The sequence below is a fragment of the Lepisma saccharinum genome, chromosome 7 (assembly GCF_977018435.1).
Source record: "Lepisma saccharinum chromosome 7, izLepSacc3.1, whole genome shotgun sequence".
Taxonomy (NCBI): Eukaryota; Metazoa; Arthropoda; class Insecta; order Zygentoma; family Lepismatidae; genus Lepisma; species Lepisma saccharinum.
Genome location: NC_139235.1, coordinates 21,584,781 through 21,608,665, shown reverse-complemented (window position 1 = coordinate 21,608,665; position 23,885 = coordinate 21,584,781). Strand labels below are relative to the sequence as shown.

The window sequence follows — 23,885 nt, the reverse complement described above, 5'->3', positions numbered from 1 at the left end:
GTGGAAAATTGTGCATTTTTTATGGACATTGTGTTTAATAAGAGCACATTCTGCTGTTTCAATTCGTGGAGATGTGTTATAGCGAAGTAGTGAGCTGTTTTAAGTCGTTCGACGTCCTTGTTAGATTAAATTGTTAGGTTTAACTACAGACCTCTAGATACAGACTGGAAAGGTGCGCTTCTTTTTTTTTTTTAAGCATAGCCCTGGGGATAGAAATATGGCGAAACTGCGCATTATAGCTTCTTGTTTTCATATTTGTGAAGAAATTATTTGTTCCCACTTGTGGAGTGGAATATGTAAACTTAAAAATTGCATATTTTGTGGTGCAATGACTCACAATCTTCAAAATAGTTGTTACAAGTGGAAATATGAAGTCATGCTCGCAGCCATGATAGTATTCATGGCTTCACGTTGACTCATGGTATCTAGAGCAGGCCCATTCTTGAAATAGGCCCAGATGAAAACGGACGAGAATTTTCCGGAAGCTTAACAGTTTTCTTTTGCTATATTAAACTGAAAATAAATCTTAGAATGAAATTTGGAGCTCCAATTACGGACGCCCAGACACAGCGTTACTTATTATACAGTTACTATTATTCTTTGCGCTGTGACGTCACTATAACGTCGTTGTGTTTATTGTTCATCCAAGATTTCAAGTTAATGCTATCAATTTTATGTTAAACAGTTTACTTAGTAATTTAACTGCGTTTCTTGTAATATCTTGGCGATTGTTGCGACTTGCAGCATCAGGCCCAATTTCGTCTTAATCCGGCCCTGATCTAGAGGCCTGTGGTTTTAATGCTGTTAGAATCTCCACGCGCTTCTTTGGCTTTATGTATGTCCATACTTCAGATTGAGGAACGGTTCGCACTCCACTGGGCAAGTGGGATTAGGGACGACTTGTACAGAATAGGTCTGGGGTAACTGTGGGAAGATGTGAGGGCCGGGAGGTGCGAAACTGGGATGTTGCAAATCATAAGGGAAAGGTTGGTGGACAGCAGCAGGCAAGACATCATGGCAGAATGTAGGGAGAAGGTAACGCTCGCCGCCGCACAACCGCCAGTAGTGTGGGTGGAATGGGGGAGCAAAGGGTTCATTGATACGTGTACGTACCAGCAAAGAAGTGGATTCGCCTGGTTCCTGCTAGGGGGTGGAGGCAACACAAACTCAAGGGGCTGGACGGTCGTGCCATCTGCACGTTATGCGGCGGAGAGGAGACGAGGGCTCACATCCTACACGAGTGTGTTTGGTCGGCACCCCTCAGACAACGCAAATGGGGGAACAGTGCAAGGGACAGCATGGAGCAGATCGTCCAGGCTATATGTAGGGAGGAGAGGAGTGGTGTAACGAATGCAAACATCAAAGCCCTGGGCTCCTATTTACATGGAATTTGGAGGGAGCGCAGGAAAATGCTGCAAGGAGTCAGTGAAATTGAAGGGTACGGAACAGCAGTGGCTCAGGCATAGGTGGAGCGTGTAATGTAGTGTTGTGAAAATTAACAATCTCAAATGTAAGAAGAGGACCACATTGCCATTTATATATGTACATAGTATGTAATTATTTTCCAAATGTTTCTGTTTATAAATGTTTCCGAATGTATGATGAGTGGGATGTATGTTTAAGGGCGGGGTGTTTATGTAACAGTATTGTAGGATAAGCACAGCCGAAGGATCCGTATCAATATTAATATGTTCATACAACGATATGTTATTTGAAAATGGAAAAAAAGCGGCTCTAGGTGTATGATGAATTGAACGAACACTGGTCACACGGAAACTGACCCGTTCACGAATATCCTTTCCGCCCTTGAAACTACAGTATATAACGGGAAAATATTGTTAAGGTATAGGTCTATTTCATGGTATCGTATGGTATAACAATGTAAAAGACCAACCTCCTCAACAATCCCATCCGTTCACCAACTCCACGTACCAATGGACGACAATGAACGTGCAAGAACAGATATTCGGCTCAGATAAAACCCACAAGGGGGAGTTATTACTTCAGCTAAACAATGATATATAATCCCATTGTTAACTGGCAGACGCAGGTTCACGATGCAATGAAGGCAAACGTGAAACAGTAATATTAGTTGTGGCACTTACACGCACGCCGACGCACCTTACTTACCCTCCTCCCCGCACCACCAGCACCAGCACACCCAAATGCCTACTTCGCATGCGTATTACGAAGCTATAATTATCCGTGGTACGGTTCGACGGTTCCAAACGATCGGACCCAGAGTCGTTAAAGGAAAGAAGAGGTCGGGAGGGTTGGGTTGTGTATGTGCAGGTAGGACCTGGTCGCGATAAAGCATATACGTGTGTGCGACGCGGTGGGTGTGGAGGGAGGGAAAAACTACTGGATCCAATATATATATATGTGAAACCAGTTACAGTAATGGAGTGTCCTGGACTCCACCTGCAGTTCCCAATAGCTTCCCCCCTCCCCCCTTTTGCAATATCCACAAGGGTGTAATTACAGGCTTGGCGATCAAATAGAGAAATTGTTTTTCGGTTTATCTCGTTTTTGAACTCCTTCTCTCTCTCTCGTCTTCGTGATTCTCTATTTTATCTGTGGATTTATCTTCGATCTTGTTCTCGGACGTTCTCTGCACGTTTCAGCGTATTAAATAGGGGGCTTCTTTTTGTTCTTCTCTGTTTTAATTTAAGATTGCCTGTGCTGCCACCTTGAAGTCTGGTGGTTTGCTGGGAGGGATCCCAGTTTGTAGAGTTCCAGGTATCGAAAGCGGGGCTGTAGATACCTAGCAGTCTGCGCAGTGTAGGTAATATGTGAAGTACTTAATTGCCCAGACCTCTGTATCGAAGTGGTTAGCGCAGCGCTCTCCAACGCCAGGGGTTCCAGATTCGAAACCCGGCCTGGGAATGGGTTGTCTTTGTGTCTCTTCATCCCTCATCGTAGCGATTAGCCAAAAGTTGCAGAAAAGCGACACTAAATAACAAAAATCAAATCCCACCTAATTTTCTGCTGTAAATCACCCCTATATTACTTCGATAAGCAATGCACTAGTCCCGTGATTATATGAGTGACGTAACTCCAAGACAGTTTTGAGAAAAAGGCACATTTAAATGACTTAGTACTATGTTTAGTTGTTCCTCTGACTCGATATAAATCTTTACATCAACATTGATGGTTACCATTCATATAAAGTCCCAATAACCTAATTATTTTCGTACCTTTCTATTGAATTTGCAAATGGTGAGTAAACAGAAGTTGTTTATGTCTAATGTTATTTTCCTGCATATATAAGTTCCACTCGTTGAGATCTAATTGTGAACCATTCTCTGATAATATTGCTTTGCAAATCGGATAGTGATAAAAATACTGTAATTTTAACTCATTTATAATTCCCTTAGCACTTGCTTTTGTATGAGCAAGAACTTGAAACTTAAGGGCCCAGCACACTGAGACGCGGGGAAACACGGAACAATCCGGCAACGGAACTTCTGTCGTCTGCTTCCTTTGAAATCAAATGGTGTAACGTTTACTACGGGGGAACGTGCGGAACCGAAGCACGGAATTTCCGGCTAGAAGTCTGCAGGTTATCGCCCACTGAGACGCCGGAAGCGAAACTGCTCCGTTCTGTTGCAGCGCTTCCAACGTCTCAGTGTTCGGGGTCCTTTAGGAGATACTTTATTTCTAGCACTGAAATGTTGATACTCCACAGTTCTAAGCGGAGCGCAGCAAGTGCGTTCTGCAGCAAAGCCCTCTCGAATTACTACTTGCGCAGAGACTTGTTTTCGTTCGCTCCCTCCAGAGATTCCTGGGACAGAATGTAGTCACAGTGGCGCGCCCAAGGGGCTGATGGGGTTTATAACCCCCCCCCCCCTTTGGCCGAGTATTCCTAAAAAAAGAACGTCAAAGGTAGGAAAATATGACAAAATGAGGGCTGACTACCAAGAAAAAAATATACATAACCCCTCCCTTACGAAAATTCTGGACACGCCACTGAATGTAGTCCATGTTTTGTTCATTGTAAATTTATGTTAACCGAATCTCGTCTCTCTTTTCCAGGCAACAACGGCAACCTGACGTACATGATCCCAGCAGGCATTGCGGGCGACAGGTTCAGCATCGACTCCCGCACGGGCATCATATCGACGGCCGGCGCCCTCGACAGGGAGGAGGCCGCCTCCTACACGGTCACCGTGTACGCCAGGAGCGCGTCCCTCCCTGCCCAGTTCGACACCACCACGGTCTTCGTTCAGCTGTCCGACGTCAACGACCACCCGCCGAAGTTCCTCGGTTCCTGCTACCCGCTGTCCGTTCCGGAGAACAGCGACCTGTCCGTGATACACACCGTTGTCGCCACGGACAGGGACGCGGGACACAACGGCGAGGTTACTTACAGCATCACAGGTAAGATCGTGGTACCAGGTTGTAGTTTGTCATGGTTAGAAACTTGCCAAGTTTGAGAGATGGGTGTAAGAGTCTCATATTCAAATCCTGAATTTTGTATCTAGATTCCAATTCTTGGATCCTATACTGGAATCCTGCATCAGATATAAAAACCCGAATTCTTGACCTGACATTTCTTTAATCAAATAGTTACCATTGTTTGCCCTCTCCTGTCTGGTTTCATACATTCGGGATAAAATTCTGCATTTCGGGGGTTCGCAGCGTCTAAACTAGGCGTCAAGTACGAAGACGTTATTAAGAAAAATTTAAATCCCAAATCGAATATGGCATATGACGGGTGACCCTAACCAGAGCCCTCTGCAGCCCGTTTGAAGCCAAGGATAGCGATGAAACTTGGTATAGAGGCTATGAAAACAATGGGAAAGCGAAAGCTGACGAATAAAAAATAGTTCGAAATTTCACCACCAGGTGGAAATGTGGCGTTGAGAATTAAAATTCCCCAAACAGAGCCTTCTGGAGCCCGTTCGAAGCAATGAATTACGCTGAAACTTGGTTTACAGGCAACGGAGACCATGGAGAAGCGAATGCAGACGAAAAAATTTTGGAAATTTCACCACCAGGTGGAAATGTGACGTTGAGAATTAAAATTCCCTAAACAGAGCTTCCTCGAGCCCGTTCGAAGCAACGCATTACCCTGAAACTTGGTTCACAGACAGCGGAGACCATGGAGAAGCGAATGCTGACGAAAAAAAGTTCGAAATTTCACCACCAAGTTGAAATGTGGCGCTGAAATCTGATGCACAGTGAACAACATCCCGGAAACGCTTCGTGGGACCATTGATAACGCTGTCTTACGTTTGCAAAGCCTAATTCACGTACCGACATAAACTCCAATTACTGGTTGTTGTTGCAACGCGTCAGCACCACCTGATGGTGAAAATTTGAACTGTTTTTTCGTCGGCATTCGCTTGATAGAACACACACAGTCAGCGGTGGCGGAAAATATAAAACTTTTTCTTGGCTCGAATCCGGACGTGACTTTGACACAACAAATCAATAGAATTCAATTTCTTATAACTCTATCGTCAGTGTCAGGTTTTAAAGGCATGTGAGGCCAAGATTATGTCAAGTATATTGCAGACAGCGTTGCCAACCTCTCAGCACTTCAAAATCGTGTTTTTTTCTGAGTTTTTTTTCAGATTTTCTGATACTCGTCAATAATAGCCGTCAGAAATATATCACAGTTCAATATTGGCAGATCATTGCTAATTATTTGCAAGATATCGGACATTCTCTCCATGTGCGTAATATGAACTGTACAGGATTTGGTACCACCGTGCATTCGATTTTTTTAAATTTTTTTTCTTTACCGAAACCCGGTTACTTTGTCTTCTCGAGGAGGGAAGAGTCCGCCTGTTGAGTAGCTCTTCCTTCTGAGCAGGCATTTGATTGGTGCATGTCTGATTTGAATTTTCAATCTCTGCTATCTAGTGTAGTTATATATTTGTAGCGATCTTTTGTTTAAAGGTGGTTACAGAGTGCAAGATCTGCACCGTACTTTGGCATAGGACATAAACATTATCCTGCGGTTGGCAACGTTGATTGCAAGATTATTACTATTGTTGTTTCTCTAAACGTTAACCTGCGTACACCTTTGGCGGTTTGTGTGGTGGTTTCGTGAATATCTAAGTCTCTCGCAATCATAAGGGTCCTATTAAATTACCTCATTCTGTATTTCAGCCGGAAACGCTGGGAACAAGTTTAGCATAGATCTCCACACGGGGGAGCTCTCGAGTCGCCCTCTGGATAGAGAACGCCAAGACCGCTATTTCCTGGTGATAACAGCTCAGGATCGAGGCTCGCCGCCGCTTCGTGGAGTCTGCAACATCAGCGTCACCGTGGAGGACCAGAACGACAACGACCCAAGGTTTTCCCAGCCGAGGTACACGGCAACGGTCCCCGAGAATGTTCCCCTGGACACCACGGTCCTCACTGTCCTGGCGACGGACGCCGATGTGGGCATCAACGCTCAGCTCACGTACTCCCTCACCAACGAGAGCCAGTGGCTGTTCAGGATAGACAACCAGTCGGGTGTCATCACAACAGCAGGGTAAGTAACTGCCCTTAGTTAATTAGGATCTTACCCATTTCAGTTGTTACCACAAGAGCAGGATTGATATTTCTTGTACTTCAGCTTCCGTTTCATTAGAATGACAACCAACCAGGTGTCATCACAACAGCATGGTTACTTTGGGAAGTCAGCTTTTGCAGTATCAATCTGAGTCAACGTAACAGCAAATTTATATGCTTTCTGAGTTTCCTCAGATTTTAAGCATTTTAGAATTGTGACCAACTTAGTGTCTTCGTAAGACTAAGGTAGTTTCTGAAAGTCAACTTTCTGACCTTTTTTCAGATACTAACTGTTCTGGAGTTAACGAATTTAGTAATTGGAAGTACGTTTTCTTAGTTTCTTTAGGATTTTGCAATCCCCAGTGTCACCATAAAAGCAAAATTAGTTTCTGGAAGTCACCTTTCTCAAAGCATGCTTTTAATTCAAGTTGTTGAGTTTTTAAATCAGTTGGATACAATTTTTATCAGCAAAACTAGTTTCTGCAATTCTGCTTCCTCAAGTTTTAATAGAAATGTAACCTATATGGGTCATCGTAACAGCAAATTTAATAACTGGAAGTCTGCTTTGTCAGTTTCTTTAGTATCTTAACCAATTCACCGGCATTATATAAGCACTGTTATAGGTATTGTGTTAGTCTGCTTTTTAGTATCGACAAGCAATCACGTGTCACCAAAGCAGCAAAGTTTGTTCCTAGCAGTCTAAGATCTTAGCAAATCTATGTCGTTATAACGACAAGCTTGATCTGCTTTGTTAGCTGTTCCTGGAAAATGTGAGATTTACTAAAAAGATCAAAATAAACTTCCTAGGGACTGTATGTTGGGTTAGTGGGACGAAAGTGAAATGCGTAGAGGTGGGACCAACCTGAATGTTCAATCAAAATGGGCTGCTTTCATGGATTTCTGATTTCTACTTGGAGATCTTGGAGTATGTGTTCTCCAGAACTGCCCTTTCGTTCTGATTTTGTGAGAATTTCCGATATATACGTCCGGGAAGAGAGAACATCCGACGGACCCACCTCTGTAAATTCGACTTTTCCTTAAATTTGGCCATGGAAAATGATGCTGAGATTTCTGTTTCTACTTCCAGGCTGTTCGACAGGGAGAAGAAGCGCGAGTACAGTTTCGAGGTGGTGGCGACGGACGGCGGTCGCTACGACGCCAGGGCCGAGAAGGTGCAGGTGCAGATCATGGTCGGAGACGTGAACGACAACAAGCCGACGTTCCTCAGGTATCCGTTCACAGCGGAGGTGCCGGCCTACACGCAGCCGGGGCAGAGTCTGCTCAAGATCGAGGCGCAGGACAAGGATGAGGGGACCAACGCAGAAATCGTCTACAGGTAAGTAACCAACCAAACCATAAGGATATGTTATGAACTATAGTGCTGCAGGGAGAGGGTTTCACTCAGGCGCCAAATAGTTGGAACGGACGACGCTAGATAGCATACGAAATTTATACTCGAGTCAAGCAAGGAACCGATGTGTCTGTGGTAGTTGACCCTCAAATATGGATTGTGAGGTACTAATACACAGTGATATATGAAATTGAAATACATGATTGTAGGCTGAAACTACCAAGGCAGATATTTTACACATATTGCCACATTAAAATGATTCCATTGTATACCATATACATGTATACTTATACCATAAGAACAGGAAGACATTAGTGTTTCGAAGAAAGTAAATGATATTCAACAACAGTTTGGAACATAGATATTAACAATAGAATCTGAACTCGGCAACTTTGGCTAGAAACTGCAAACGCGGTGTGAGCCATAAAATAAAAAAGAAGAAGAAGATTCTATTGTAAACGCTAGGCCATTTTGAACCCTTCAAAGTTTACGAGGAAAATTCCTCTTACCTGAAACCCCTACCTTAATTTTTGCACAGCGAGCTTCGCAGGACATACACAACATATTAAAAGATAAGGGAAGACTAAAAACTTCCTCAGAAATAGTATAAGAGGCCCGCTTCGTGCAAGAAGCTAAAAACATTTGTTACAACACTGTCATCATATCCCAACATGGATGACAAACATGGGAAGGTAGAAAGTGTGTTTCAGGAAATGAAATCGGCGCATTCAAGAAGATGTGCCGAACATATAAAACGACGGCACAGCGGAGGGTCCAACCCTTACAACAAATGATGTGTGAGGCGTCTAGACAGTATACAGACTGTCGAAAAGTAGTGTTTATACTCTCTGAATGTTACTGACGGAGAAACTATTAAATATATTTTGACTGGACTTTTTTGTATTTGAAGCTGCAATGTCTACATTGAGTGTGTGTATGAACTTGTGTAAGCATTCGGTTGTTTTTAGTTCCATCGCAAGTCGCAACACACCAGGCGGTAGGCATTTGTGTATTAAAATAGAGGAGAGCAATGTAAGAAGTGTCAAATAACCACCCAGATCTTCCAATTTAACACCGTTAGATTTCTACCTCTGGGAAACTGAAAAATGATGAGTACCCCACAAAGCCAAGGTCACTGGATGACATGACACTACCTGAGCTTCCCTTCTTGTGGAATCTATATCTGCTGTTTGTTGATTTGTCGATCTGTTCTGTGGCATAATGGTGTTCCCATTATTAACGTTCAAAGAGTGTAAACACTGTTTTGGGACACTCTTTATGTTGGAAAGAAAAAGGTTTCCTACGAAAGTAGAAGCAGACATGTTGAGAAGTGTGGGAACGTTGCAAGTTCCTAAGTTCGCATCTTCTTAAGATAATGGCGCCACTATCGAGCGGAATAAAGATGGTTGGAATAGTAGGTTAGGTTCAAGTGAAGAGCTCATACGCCATTTTGAAACAAAATTTCGAAACTTTTTCGACAAAGCGTCTACTTCTGCGGCCGCTTGATACATCTTATGACAACTCTTTTTCTTCTCATTCTTGCAGCTTCGTCAACGAACCACGCAACAACAAGTTCCGGATCCACCCGAACACTGGAATCCTGACGGCCACGAGCAGCCTGGCCATGGAGTCCGGGAAGCTGTTCCACCTGGAGGTCCTGGCCAGGGACAAGGGGAACCCACCCCTGAGCTCCACAGGGCTCATCGAGATCAAAGTCGGCGAGAGCGCTGAAACATCCGCGCTGAGGTTCCAGAACTCCACCTACCAAGTGCACCTCACGGAGAACGCCATCGCAGGAAATGACGTCATACAAGTGAGTACAGTTTTACAATACCTCTTGATGATTCATGTAGCCTGTTAAAATCGCTAAAAATGTTTAAAAGTATTCAGCGTAAATCGTTTCAGAGTGGGGTAATTTGTAAGCAGTCAACAACTAACACAACAAGTGTGTTTAGGAAAATCTCTTTATTATTATTATTATTATTATTACTACTACTATTATTGTGTTCTCCTAACATATTCTCTATTTGCGGTCATCTCAATTTCTGCTCCGGTAGTAACAGTAAGAAGTTTTTAAATAAATGGTCTGTGGGACAATGTTGCCAGTCATTAGGACATCCCCAAGGTCTAGCAAAATCCCAATTCCTTGAAAACCTTAACAATGGACTCTACAATCAATATCAAATACCTAAAAATGTAGCTTCCCATCTTCCTTCATTATTTTACTCCATTGTTTCTGCCCGTTCAATAGTTCAATAAAGTAATATAATCGTCAGGTATTGGGAAATAAGACAGTTTATTAAAAAATTGTCATTTTGACAGATGATCCAAAGTCGCTTTGTTAATTGTTACAAGATCAACATGGCTTTGTATTATTTAGCATCGCTGCGTTTTTGTTTGGCTTTACTGAAATACACACTACAATATTGGGAGCAAATTGACAATATAGAGAAAGTCTCCAATTTTGTTAATTTTCGGTATACTAACTAATTTTGGCCTCCTAATCACGAATCTGTTGTAAAAAACCGGGGGTCAAGTCTGGAGATTTGAAAAAAAAAAGCCGATTGATTTTTTTTTTATATATATGCGTAGTTTTACGAACGAAAATGTAATCTGTCATTGTTTCTAACCATGCCGTTGTTTTACAAGAAAATTATTTATGATGTTCAATTCTAGTACGAACCCTATTTTTTTTCGATGAATTTAGGGGTGAAATGAGTGCTAATGGAACCTAACCTAACCTCGTGTGAATGGTTCGTGGGGCTACCCGTGGATGGTTTTTGGGGCTAACGTCAATGGTTTGTGGGGCTAACGAACAATGTTTCACCAAAATGTACAATTTCCAGACGTGACCCCCGGTTTTTTACAACAGATTCGTGATTAGGAGGCCAAAATTAGTTAGTATACCGAAAATTAACAAAATTGGAGACTTTCTCTATATTGTCAATTCTTACCCAACATTGTGCATAGCCAGATTTGACATGAATCGAAGGTGGGGGATTTCAACGCAACGGTCATGTTGCGGTTATATCCTGAAAGTTAGGATATTAGCTGAAACTTTAGCGAATATTTCATGACTTTTTGTACATTTTGCCACTTTCTAAAGCATATTAATTTGGGGGTGAGGGGGTTCAGGCCCAATAATTTAAATATAAGATATATTTTCGAAATGTAATGTTCGGACAGAGAGAGAGAGAGAGAGAGAGAATTGGATAGAAAGACGAAGCAAGAGAAGTAGGAATATGGAAGGAAAGAGGAAAGGACCAGAGATAAAAATACAGAGAGATAAAGCGGAGAGGGAGAAGGAGATGGAAGGCCTTCTCTCTCTCTCTCTCTCTCTCTCTCTCTCTCTCTCTCTCTCTCTCTCTCTCTCTCTCTCTCCCTCCCTCCCTCCCTCCCTCCCTCCCTCCCTCTTTCCTTTATTCAGCATTTCTCCCTCCCTCCAATTCCCTGGATGGATGATCGACAGTGCCCATGCAATAAGTGGCTCTGTGGCTCATTCAGTCTCTATTCTTCGGGCACTTGGGGACAATCTTGTAGGGTGACCGGATGCGTATTTACACACCCTAGAGTGATGTAGAACGAGAGGGATATAAAGCTTTCTTATTGGCTGTGTGAACCGGCAATGTTTATCGTTCCTTGTTTGCAGGAAAGTGATGGAAAATCATTTATATTGGTTGAGTTAAACAACATATTGTTAAACAATATCAATAATCTTTGGAAATACCATTGAAAATGCCATAAATTATATAGCGACGTAGTAACCATTTCATCATATATATACCACTGGTAGTATTTGCAATATGTTGAATGCATTTGTATTTTCTATATGATCGTAAGTAGTTACAATGAGATTTCAAAAAGGGAAATCGTTCACTTCAAGAAGAGTTTTGCTTTTCTGTCTTTCAAAACATTAATTTTATTGGTAACACTTTACTATACCGGAGACGGATTTCTTCAAATTTACAGGAGAAAGTACTTACGCAAATCATTTTCTGTAGCGTTGTTGATGTTCGGGAATGTAGTTTTGATCCATTTTAATGCGAATGCATGTGGTTTTCTACGAAAATCTATTTCCGACGCGCTATTGCTGCCGCCGCCATTTGCTTTCTGCACGAGAGCACAATACGCGCTATTGCTGCTGCTACAAGATGACGTGTCGAGGAGGCGTCGTGAAGTTGTTGCCGGGTGTGGAAGATGTCGTGGAATTTGTAATTCCGATGTTGTCCGTATATGCTAAATTGAACGAAAGGAGTGCTAATGGAACCTAACCTAACAGGACTAACCTAACCTAGTAGACATACCTCGTCCCCGTGATGGTTCGTGGGGCTATCGTATGTAAGAAATAGACATTATTTTCGTTAGAAATCCATTATTTCACCTAAAGAAATGTTCTGCAACGCAGAATAGTACGTTATCAATGTAAAAAATTGCGAAATAAATCATTGATAGGTGTATCCGGTATAGTAAAGTAGTACCATTTTATTAAATATTAAAAAATCCACGTGAGTTTAAAAGGGTTTCTTATCTTGTTGGGACGGATCTCTGAAATCTAAACTGTAAATTTGAACCCTGCCATCTAGCGTTTTCTCTACTAGATCACTAGATATTGAATCGCCTTTACTTCCGGAATGACGGTCAATCAGAAGCCACATATCGTTGGAGGTTCTGCAGCACTATAGGGTTTGTAAATACGCTGACCGGATCTTGCGTCATCACCCCCACACTTCTTGATGGCACGAATGCACGCGCAATTTCACCACAACTTATCTCTTCACTCCCTGTGCGCAAGATGAAGAGACATCCCAGGACGTCGGACGAAAGATACCAAATGTCAGCCATCCGAGCCAGAAACCTTGAATCCGACGACAATGGTGTAGTGGGCGTGCAGAAGTAACGACCACATCTTGAGGACGTGTGGGCAAACGTCAATGAGGTCTGCGCTCGGATGATGACGTAGCCCGCTCTGGAAGCGTGTCGGCCCTAATATCCTCCCGAGACGCCATTGTTGTGCCAGCGGGATGGCTTTGTACCTACAAACTGCCTCATTCGCGCATATCGCGTCGTAAATATTCACACCAGAGGCTCGCTCGCCGACCGTCGAAACCGGTTTTCTCTTTGGTCACCTGTTCCCCCGCACTCGCTCGCTTGTTGTCACTTCGTTCCCACTTTTGACATTCGTTGTCTTTTCTGCATCTAGACCCTGGACGCCCTCCTGGTAGCCAGTGGCGGATTAACGACCTTCTCTCCTGGTAGTGACGGATGACTTTTTTTTCTCTCTCCCCCAGCTATCACACTCGCTGGTGCCCATCTCGAAGCACCGTTACTGTTCATCAGTCTTAAGCACCGTACACGCTGACTCCGTGGAGAAACTGTGATTTAATTTTGAAAATCTCCTGGTGAGATCTAAGCCCAGCACTAGGCTTTACGATTCTGTCTCGAGGTGTAGAACAACACATGATCGATTTAGTTTATTTTACTTCGCTTTTCTGCCACTTTTGGCTAATTGCGATGATGAGGATGAATGACGATAAGTTGAAATGGATGAAGGGACAAGCAGCACAAACATACATGGACGACACAAAAAGATGAAATAACAATATAAGATGAGATTGATGAAAGAACAATCAGAATTGGACAGCACACAACGCAGTCCCCACAGAGGATTATATTCGCCTAGTCCAGTCGCCAGAGCCTCGTTAGTCTGCAAAACAATACAGTCCAGGGTGTACTACATGGGAGTGAAATTGATATGTGGGTATCTCCCTTACACCCCAAGGCAGTGGTTCCCAAAGGCCGCGAAATGATCTAATATTTTCACTGAAATGACACATATTCCAATGTATGTGCTTATTTGGTACTTTTTATGGGTAAAATGTTTCTGAATTTGAAATCTGTTTATTATTTAACTTAAGGTAAGCAACCTAACCACACTAACAGACCGTTGCAAGTGTTAGATTCTGACTTGGGCGCCGCGGAAATAAAAAAATGAAACACTAAGGGTGCCGTGAAACAAAAGACTGGGAACCCCCTGCCCCGAGGAATGAATCTCATGTAAGTGTTAACGCACTGCTTTGCGAATAAAAAGAAAAAAAAACAACTTCTGGAGCGAAGTTTGAGTTCTAGATCTTCAGAACAAGTGGCGGCGATTTGCCCCCCCCCCCCCCAGTTTTCGCCACTTTTGCCCCCGCACAATACTAAATCTTACCTACAAGGAAATGTACTGTCTTCCCCCCTCCCCCCTCCGGTTTTGGGGACCCAGTCGCCGCCACTGTTCAGAATCGTCAGTTTTCCGTCCCCCTCTCTCTATCTTTCTCTTTATCTCTCTTTTTCTGACTTCCCTTCACAACAAATTAAATATTTTTGCACCTAACACTGTGTAGATCTATATTTAACTCCGCTTGTAGTAAAGGTGTCTCTGGTTCGACCCCCGATGGAGGTACATTGCCGAATGGTTTGAATCTCACTTTAAGTTGTGTCTTCATGCCCGATTAGCTTATTTGAGCATAAGGGAAACTTTATACAAACTTTAACATTTTTTTTTCAACTGATGATAGAAACGTGTCTGTATATACTTGACCTTTTTCGTTTTTCACTTGTTTTAAAGGAAATAGCGGGGGCGGGCGTTCTGCATTTTGCTGATATGAGCCGATTTTCATACATCTAACAGCATCCCTAACATTTTCTGTGTCTTAATGTGTCACTTTTTTTGTGTTTGTTAGTTGACAGAGCTCCGGTTCTTTACACAGCAATCCTCTCTCCACATTTGCCTATTCTTGAAATGCTGACAAATATCTTCTCTCCTCCTGCAGGTATCTGCCTACAGGACCGACGGCCGGCGTCAGAGGATCACTTACAGCTTTGGCAGCGGGAACGAGGACAGCACGTTCGAGATCAACTCCAACAACGGCCTCATCAGGGTGAGGGACCCCAGGAACCTGGACTTCGAGGGCACCCCGAAGCTGAGACTCGTGGTGGTGGCCCAGGCGGACGGGCTGGTCCCGCTGTACGGGTACACCAACGTGTGGGTCAATCTGCAGGACCAGAACGACAATCCACCGAGATTTACGCAGCAGCTGTACTCTGCCTCCGTCTGGGAAGGGAACAACAAGGGAACGTTTGTAATGCAGGTAAGCAGCAACAGCCATCCTTAACCCCCTAGTAATAATGTTAAGGAAAGCACAAAACAGATTTATTTTTGTGATTCAGTTCAGTGTTAACACCAAACTGTGATTCAGTTCAGTTGCGATGCCAAAACTGCAGTTCATTTCAGTGTCTACACACAAACTGTGATCCAGTTTAGTGTTGACACCAAACTGTGATTCAGTTCAGACCAGTGATTCAGTTGAGTTGTGATGCGAAAACTGCAATTCATTTCATTGGCTACACACACACACTGTGATTCAATTCGGCATTGACACCAAACTGTGATTCAGTTGAGTTGTGATGCCAAAACTACAGTTCTTTTCAGTGGCGACCCACAAACTGTGATTCAATTTAGTGTTGACACCAAACTGTGATTCAGTTCAGACCAGTGATTTAGTTAAGTTGCGATGCCAAAACTTCAGTTCATTTCAGTGGTCACACACAAACTGTGATCCAGCTCAGTGTTGACACCAAACTGTGATTCAGTTGAATTGTGATGCTAAAACTGCAGTTCATTTCAGTGGCGACCCACAAACTGTGATTCAGTTCAGCGTTGACACCAAACTGTGATTCAGTTCAGACCAGTGATTCAGTTAAGTTGTAATGCCAGAACTGCAATTCATTTCATTGGCTACACACGAACTGTGATTTAGTTCAGTGTTGACACCAAACTGTGATTCAGTTGGGTCATGATGCTAAAATTGCAGTTCATTTCAGTGGCAACCCACAAACTGTGATTCAATTGGGTTGTGATGCTAAAACTGTAGTTCATTTCAGTGGCGACCAGCAAATGTGATTCAGCTGAGTGTTAACACAAAACGAAACTGAGATTTAGTGCAGTTGTGACACTAGATTAAACTGCAAATCTATGGAGTGCTGACACCAAAGGAAATTACGATTCTGCAGCCATAACATATTGAGATGTTTTGGAAATTATAGCCTTTTCTTTAATCCTGTAGGCCATATATTATGTCTGCAACGAATCCAATAGCATATTTCAAGTTATTGTCCTCAGAAATTCTCAGTGACATTGGGATGGGCATTCTATATAAATTTGAACAAATAATAATGTTCCTACACCCAAAGTAATATCTACCCACTAAAATTTTTAAGAAGTGATGGTCATCAGTACATACTTTTAAAGAAACACTATACAGAAGTAAAGTTTTATAGTTGTACCTTGTTCATCCAGAATTAATGGGGCAGTTCTGACCGCCGTGAAAGTATCCTGATTAACTCTTGTGGAGTTACACTATGATAAAAGGTGAAACTAAATGGAACTACTCGATGCACACACATGGATAATGCACAACCTCACAGAGAATTACCATGACTGTACGTCTATGCTGACACTGGAATACCTTTGGAAATGGTCACAGGTTGCACATCATATCAACGTAGAAATTTCCAGTTTTATAGCACACTGTGTTTATTAATACATATTTTGTTGTCACTTATGTCAAATGTAATCCAAGATTTTAATCTCTTTGCAGGTATCGGCCACTGATGCAGACCAAGGTTCGAACTCTCACATCATCTACCACATTGTTGATGGCAATCATGACAATGCCTTCATTATCGAACCAGCATTCTCTGGGATTGTGAAGACCAACATCGTCCTGGACCGTGAGATCAGGGACACCTACCAGCTGACCATCATCGCCACCGACGAAGGGGTGCCTCAGTTAACAGGGACGTCCACCCTCCGGATCAACATTGTCGACGTGAATGATAACCAGCCCACCTTCCCACCACACAGTGTCATCAGCGTGAGCGAAGGTAAGTGAGCAGGCCGATGATATAACGGGGTGTTCAAAGAAATGTATACATACTTTAAAATGTAATATCTGCTATATTATTGTGAGTGTTACAACAATACAAAGGGAAAAGTTACAACATAGACACAGTTTCTGCGTGCAATTACAATAAGTGCTCAAACTGCAAACCACCAGCCTGCAAACATCTTTGCACACGATGCTGTACATTCCTGATGACATCTTCCAGAGTAGCCACAGGGATTGCTTCACAAGCCATTTCAATTTCATGGCGTAGGTCCACTAGTGAGTGTTGCCTCTTACTGTACACTATGTCCTTGACGGTCCACCACAAGTAAAAATCTACGGGGATAAATCAGGCGAACTTCCAATACCACTTCAGAATGATTTTTCGCGCCTCGAATGTCAGCCGTGTTTGCGCCATTGCTGCACTTTCTTAACTTATTGCATCACATCACATTGCTTTGCACAGCACATCGCATCGCTGAACACTCTAACGCTATCTGTTGCTGTTTCTGAACAATAGTACTACATATTCAACCCGTAGCCAATGCGAATTGAAATGTATCTCATGTATGACATGCTTTTAAAGTTTGTATACAATTTTTTTTGAACACCCCGGTATTGACTGAAATTAAAATTGTGGGTGCATCAGCACTTTGGCTATTTACATCTGTCACATTATATGGGTCCAAGCCCCGAACTATAAATAAAATCAAGACGTGTCTCTGAGGACTAAAGTCTCCTTACCTAGTTAAAAGCTAAGGCTGTAAAGTGACACTCAGCACATATGTGGACAAAGGACGGGACAACACACAATTGTACAGAGGATTATATTGGCCATAGGCCAACAGAGTCTCGTTGGCCTACAGGACTGCAGTTACAGTGGTGTGTACCTTGTGTTTTGTAATAAGGCAGGGCATATGCATGCATGGAGGAAACAGGTAACATAATAGCACACACTTGTATAAGTTTTGGTGTATCACAAACCGACACAAGCAGATTCAGTGCACATGAAGATTTTCCTCGATACTCGAGGCTCTAGTGTAATTCTAGACAAATCTAACATGGATTTTGGGAGGCGTACACTGACCTCATTGCTGGTGATACATCAAAATAAGTTGCACCAGGTGAAAGTGTGTTTTTTAGCTACTGTTCCATACATATTAAACAGGACTCTATGACATAACAGTCCTTTGAGGACCAAGTGTGTCCACCAGCTTTCCATTGTGTGATACATACTGAATCTATCGAGTTCTGTCACCGCCGTTATATGGCCTTCTAGGACATTTACCTGCTACTCTTGCCAAGCGTCCCCGTGCTTGTCAATTTTTTAGGCTTCCACTGGGAATGCAACACAGAACACTAAACTTCCCTCATACCAAAATTAAGAGTGTGACACATTGGCTGTGGAGGAGGCCAATTGCTGTTCCTCATGATGCAGTAATAATTCATCAGTTGCACAGGACAGACACTGTCAAGGTGACCAGAAATTGCACATTGAATGTGCCAGTTTATTCATCAAGTCTGCAGTGATGCATTTTTGATAGCATTGCCGAGCATACGGGTAATGATGAGACCGACACTTACTGTACGAGAATTCAATAAATGGAATGTAGGGAATATGAAAATTTCGCTTAAATCAGATCTTTACTCTTTGACAAACATATTAAGAGGATGCCTGCTTTGTTACTTATGGATATGTTATGTACGTTGTTCAGTGTGCAAAAGGCTTAATGGTTATTTTTGCATTTTTGTAGCTATTGGGAGGAGATAAATATTTGCAACTTGCGATGAGACCAAGTATAAGACAGGTTTTCTCTTCACTTTGCCAAGTCTTTGGTCAGTGCCATCCATAAGTAAAACAGCTGTCCCTAGTTCTGTCGCCTTGTAATCAAGGGTCCAGGGTTCGATTCCCAGTGGAGGATCACAGTACATGGTTCAGATGCAACTGTTTAGCCTATGAGAGCATATACACACAGATAACTAAATGCATCATATCGATTGATGCACTAAAGTGTATTTTATGGCTTCTTCAAAGAATCAGATTCACATTTGATGCATTTGGGTGCATTTTTGTATGTCGTGAAAGAAACAGCAAAGTGCATCATTTGATTTAAGTGAGGATTTATTTCAGTCGAGATGCACTTCAATGCATCAGTTGATGTTCCTTGATACACCTTCTACATCTTTTTGGTCTGAGCTACATAGTTTATGTAGCTCAGACGAAACGTTTAAGTGCATCATCAAAAAAGATGCATTCTAGTGCATCAAAACACATCAAGGTGCATCAAAACGCATCAACTGATGCATTGAAGTGCATCTCGGCTGAAAGTAATCGTCACTTGCATCAAATGATGCACTTTGGTGTTTCATGACATACAAAAATGCACCCAAATGCATCAAATGTGAATCTGATTCTTTGAAGAAGCCATCAAACACACTTTAATGAATCAATAGATGCATTCTGGTGCATTAATCGATATGATGCATTTAGTTCTCTGTGTGATAAAGGGGGCTTAAACTTTGCGGGAATATTTTGTCTATCTGAGACAGACCCAAATATTCAGTGATAGGCTACCTTAAGACCATATTGGGTCTCTCCTTCCCAAAAACATTCCCAATTCTGAGAAATTAGAATTCCTTCTGGAGCATTACAGTGAATACTGTCGCTGTTGTGTAGAGATTCGTGATAGCAACTGTGCTTCCAGTTCGACAAATCTATCAAAAATCAAAGGCAAATCACCCGGATGTTCCAGAAGGAATTCCAAACAGATGACATTTTTCAGAATGAAGGAATGCTGCAGGAGGCCAAAGGTGCAGCGAAGCCGTACCAGTGGGAGTGAAATTATAAGGAACATGCAGGTGTCGAAGCAAGAATGGACAAAAAAAAAAAAAAAGATAGCAGATTAACGCTTAAGAGGCGTGGAATTCCTGAAGATGCAGACATCTGAGGAAGAACACGATCTTCCCATGGTTCGAGAACCTCAGGAGCCACTTACACCGCCTTGCATCCTCTCGGGTTTAGTAGCATTTGGCGACCAGAAAATTGCATTTAACGTCACTTTCAATTGGCTCTTGCTGCCGTCTGAAGATTGTGTTTCCCGGGCGATTCGATCCTAACTTTACAGATCCCAGCGGAGACATTTACGGCATCGTAACTCTTTCGTCCACCGTGAGCCGCTGCAGGAGAGCAGAACGGATGGGTGTCGGGGATGGAGGTTTATGCGACGAAGCGTTGAACTATGATCCACCCAAAGTTGCATCTCTGGACGCCCGGGGGAGGTAAGGAGGACCGCAACTGAGGAAGGTCGTGGCCTGGGTCCATCCTCGGTGCATCATGGACTCTGGCAAAGAATTCCTCTGCCCTGTTGCCCTTGTCGACTCCCTCTCTCTGCGCGTAAACGGGTAATAATATTGACGCACGACGTGTGCATATTGCGAGCGTTATTGCCTGTTCGCGGGAGTGATTATGATATACCGCTGTGTCGCTTTTACAGTGCGTACTTGTTAGAGGTGGGAGGGGATAGTGGCTTGTTGCTGGTGCTTAGCGAACTGATTCATTGCCCGTATCCAGCGTGTGATTGCGGGACGATCTCTCTTGCAAGGTGATAAGTAAGTCATTTGCTCCTTGTTTGCCTGTTTGTGTTGTGTGCTGCCGCCCTGTCGAGTGCTCGAATTAGCGGGGAATGCCAAAACGCCACTGCCATATGTGTACACTGGCCTCACTTAACACTGTTGCAGTTTGCTTCTTTATGCATTTTTGCCTAAGGTGCAGTTCGACCAGCATTATTCGGTCGTTTCTAAGAAGAATTTTCTGTTACTTTGTACAAGTAGTCTTTAATTATTCTTGGTGAAAGTCAAAACTTTTCTAATTAATTTTACAAAACGTTAAAATGAATGCATCACAATTGCGCTGTATAAACAACACCGTTCTACTCAATTGATTGACTGCACCTCTGGTCTGGGCGCAGTGGCGCTGGTGTCGCATGCTTAAATCGCATGGAGCAGTGGCGGCGATTAGGTTCCAAAACTGCGGTGGGATGCAAGGACAGTTTACTTCCCTTTGGAGATAATGTTTAGCATTGATCATGGACAAAATTGGGGAAAAAAGCATGTAATTCGGATATTTTCCAAGGACACGGATATCGTGGTTCTGTAGTATCTCCTGTCAAGAAACGATGGCGGCGTCAGACTTTGTGGTATGGGTGTGGCCACTGATTGGCTGTTTTAGATGAGCCACGTGTTCAATAAACAAAATGTTGTTTGATATTCACGTTCATCCAGTAATAGGAAGTTATAAACTTTTTAGTATGGGAATGTTTCATTGAAAATGTGTTAAAATTTAAGTTTTAAGACCTCCATGATGCAAGAGTTTGTAGCGTGGACCTTGAAACCAGAAATCCTGGATTCGAATCTTTCATTTTATTTTATCACGAAATTTGCCGACTGCAATTTGACAGGGTGGGCCATGAAATCGTTGGACCAAGGGCAAGTTTAATCTCTGCCAACATTAGGGATGACCCCCCCCCCCCCAAGAAAGGTCAAATTTGTAACATAATACGAAGTTGTTGAAGATTTGGGTTGGCCTTCCAGACCTTTCGTATTGCACTCACTCCCGAAACAGCGGTGCCTGGACGCTCAGGGGAAATAGAAAAACTGACCTGCAGTAGTTTGGTGATTGTCGGACTTTCCATTCCTTTCCTAGAAATAAAAGTTTCTTGTCAACCTTGAACGACCTATGTATGCAACATGTTGGAAAATAGAATGTTCATTTGAGAAGTGAGACATGTTTGTTTAGATTCACAAAATAATTTAGACAAATATAGTTTAAGCAGAGGCGTCTCGTGAACGCATGCGTCAATTGTGGGAAAAAGGACAGCTTGCTCTGCGACGACATTCATGAGCATTTCTACATTCTAATCTCTTCATATAGGAGAAGTATTTATTTTACACGAGAGCGCTGAACTAAGAAAGTAATAATTCTTTTCCCACAATTGGTGCATGCGTCACTTCAGATCCAAGAAATGTACTATAAGCTTAGTTGAGTGCTGTCGTGTAAAATAAATACTTCTCCTATAGGAAGAAATTAGAATGTAGAATTGCTCATGAATGTCGTCGCAGAGCATGTTACTAGTCTGGCCCCCCACACTTTACCTCCGCACTCGAGGTTCAGTGCACTTCGTACTCGGCTCTGATTTGTCTAGGGGTATCTTTCTTTGTACGACAATGCACGTGGGTTGCTACAAGTCAACATAATTATATAATTAACTACAAGAGACAACGGATAACCTTTGCGAAACCTTATTGCTATAGGGGATAAATTACCTTGTCCAGCATTTGTGAAATTATAAACGGAAATTTTGGGTATTTTCTATAAGTTTAATTAACGTAAAATTTGAAGTATATACATGTCGTATCTGAACGTTCATTTCTCTAATTATCGGGCCAAAACTCTAATTTTGATGTTGGAATCTCTATTGTTTGTACCTGGATGCTTTACATTTCATGAATTACATCGGGAGTTCGCTTGTCACAAGGTAGACTCGCGTTACTCCAAGAAACGTCTTAACAGGCGCGAAGTCGCCCGACGTGTACATTTCTCAACCTCCACGGTGACAAGGCACTAGGCTGCCCGGCGCACCGTAATTACTTCAAAATAACATCCAGTACAAACTACCTTTTTACCTGTAAACTGGATACCAAGGCACTAGCTTGCCCGGCAATCCAATCTCTTACAGCATCCGTTTCGGGAGACCTGTCCTCCGGTCCTAGCTAACCGAAGCAAAAACAGCCTCTCCCTTCCAAGTCTCAGTTCCAACAGCCGACCTCCCCCTCGAGATCTGGGAGTTTATATATGTTTGGTTGGCGTCTGCTGCCAACCGCCCTTCTTTCAAAATTTTTAAGCCCGCCTTTCTTTTGAACGTTCGAAACACGAAAAAGAACAGAGAGCTACATGGTATTTATACATGGAATAATATGAACCTAAAATGCATAATAAATTGATTTCCACTAATCAGACATATATATGTTTATACACTTGATTACCAAATTAATTAACATATTAATAAAATATTTAAATAAGGAAAAAAAAACACTTGCCCTGACACGGGGGCAGGGTAACAAGCAAGCTGTCCTTTTTCCCCACAATTGACGCATGCGTTCACGAGACGCCACTGAGTTTAAGCTACTATACATTCTTGTTTTATTTGTTCATGTAACGTGCTGTGCTTTCATCAACATCCCTTTTTGGGGCAATGATAGAAGCCGATCTCTATGTTAGAGTGATTGCAACAGGGGCGGTCTTGAGTTCAAATCGTGGGCAAATCACGGATCCCATGACTGATAAAGTGAGAATGGTCCTGCAGGTTAAACTAACCAAGTATTTTACCCTTTCCAGGAGCCGAAGTGGGAACCGTCGTGACCGTGGTCTCCGCAAACGACGTGGACACCAACCCGGCGCTCACGTACGGTTTCGCCAAGGAGGGGAACCCCAACTCCAGCTTCAGCATCGACCGCTTCAGCGGGAAGGTGACCCTAGCCAAACCTCTGGACCACGAGGAACGGAAGTCCTACCTGCTGAAGGTGCAAGCGTCCGACACCGCCCACGTCACGCAGTCCTCCATCACGGTGCACGTCACGGACGAGAATGACAACAGCCCGGTCTTCGATCAGCTCTTCTACGAGGTGTCTTTGCCAGGTGAGTACAATTTAAAATTCAAATTTGAAAAATTTTCGTAGAATTGAATCACTTCGATCTCTCGAACCGCAATGTTTCAAGTAGACATTTTCCTTGTTTTATGGAGTTGTAAACAAACACACACACATACGTGTGCAGACCATCCCGGGTTCGAATCTCGACCTGCCCGACCCTGTGGCCGAGTGGTTAGCACATCGCGCTGCGACGCCAAGGGTCCCGGGTTCAAATCCCGGTCGGGCTTGGTTGTTTGTGTATGTCCATTCATCAATTCCATCATTTCATCACTCATCCCCATCTTCGCAAATTAGCCAAAAGGCACAAAAAGCGAAGTAAAATAAACTCAATCAATCAATCGAATCTCGACCTGGGCATGGTTGTTCCTTCATGAATTTAATCATAATAT

At 42.9% G+C, this 23,885-nt stretch overlaps 1 protein-coding gene across 1 annotated transcript in view; it reads left to right on the top strand.

The window, feature by feature from the left end:
* The window catches only part of ds (dachsous cadherin-related 1), a 471,629-nt gene that overhangs the window by 431,336 nt on the left and 16,408 nt on the right, over positions 1 to 23,885 (top strand). The window contains exons 10-16 of the mRNA XM_083125066.1: positions 4,036 to 4,380; positions 6,121 to 6,490; positions 7,598 to 7,846; positions 9,407 to 9,674; positions 14,674 to 14,991; positions 16,501 to 16,786; positions 23,183 to 23,482. Of these exons, the coding sequence (XP_082981192.1) occupies positions 4,036 to 4,380; positions 6,121 to 6,490; positions 7,598 to 7,846; positions 9,407 to 9,674; positions 14,674 to 14,991; positions 16,501 to 16,786; positions 23,183 to 23,482 (2,136 nt within the window). The remainder of the gene's footprint in view (positions 1 to 4,035; positions 4,381 to 6,120; positions 6,491 to 7,597; positions 7,847 to 9,406; positions 9,675 to 14,673; positions 14,992 to 16,500; positions 16,787 to 23,182; positions 23,483 to 23,885) is intronic.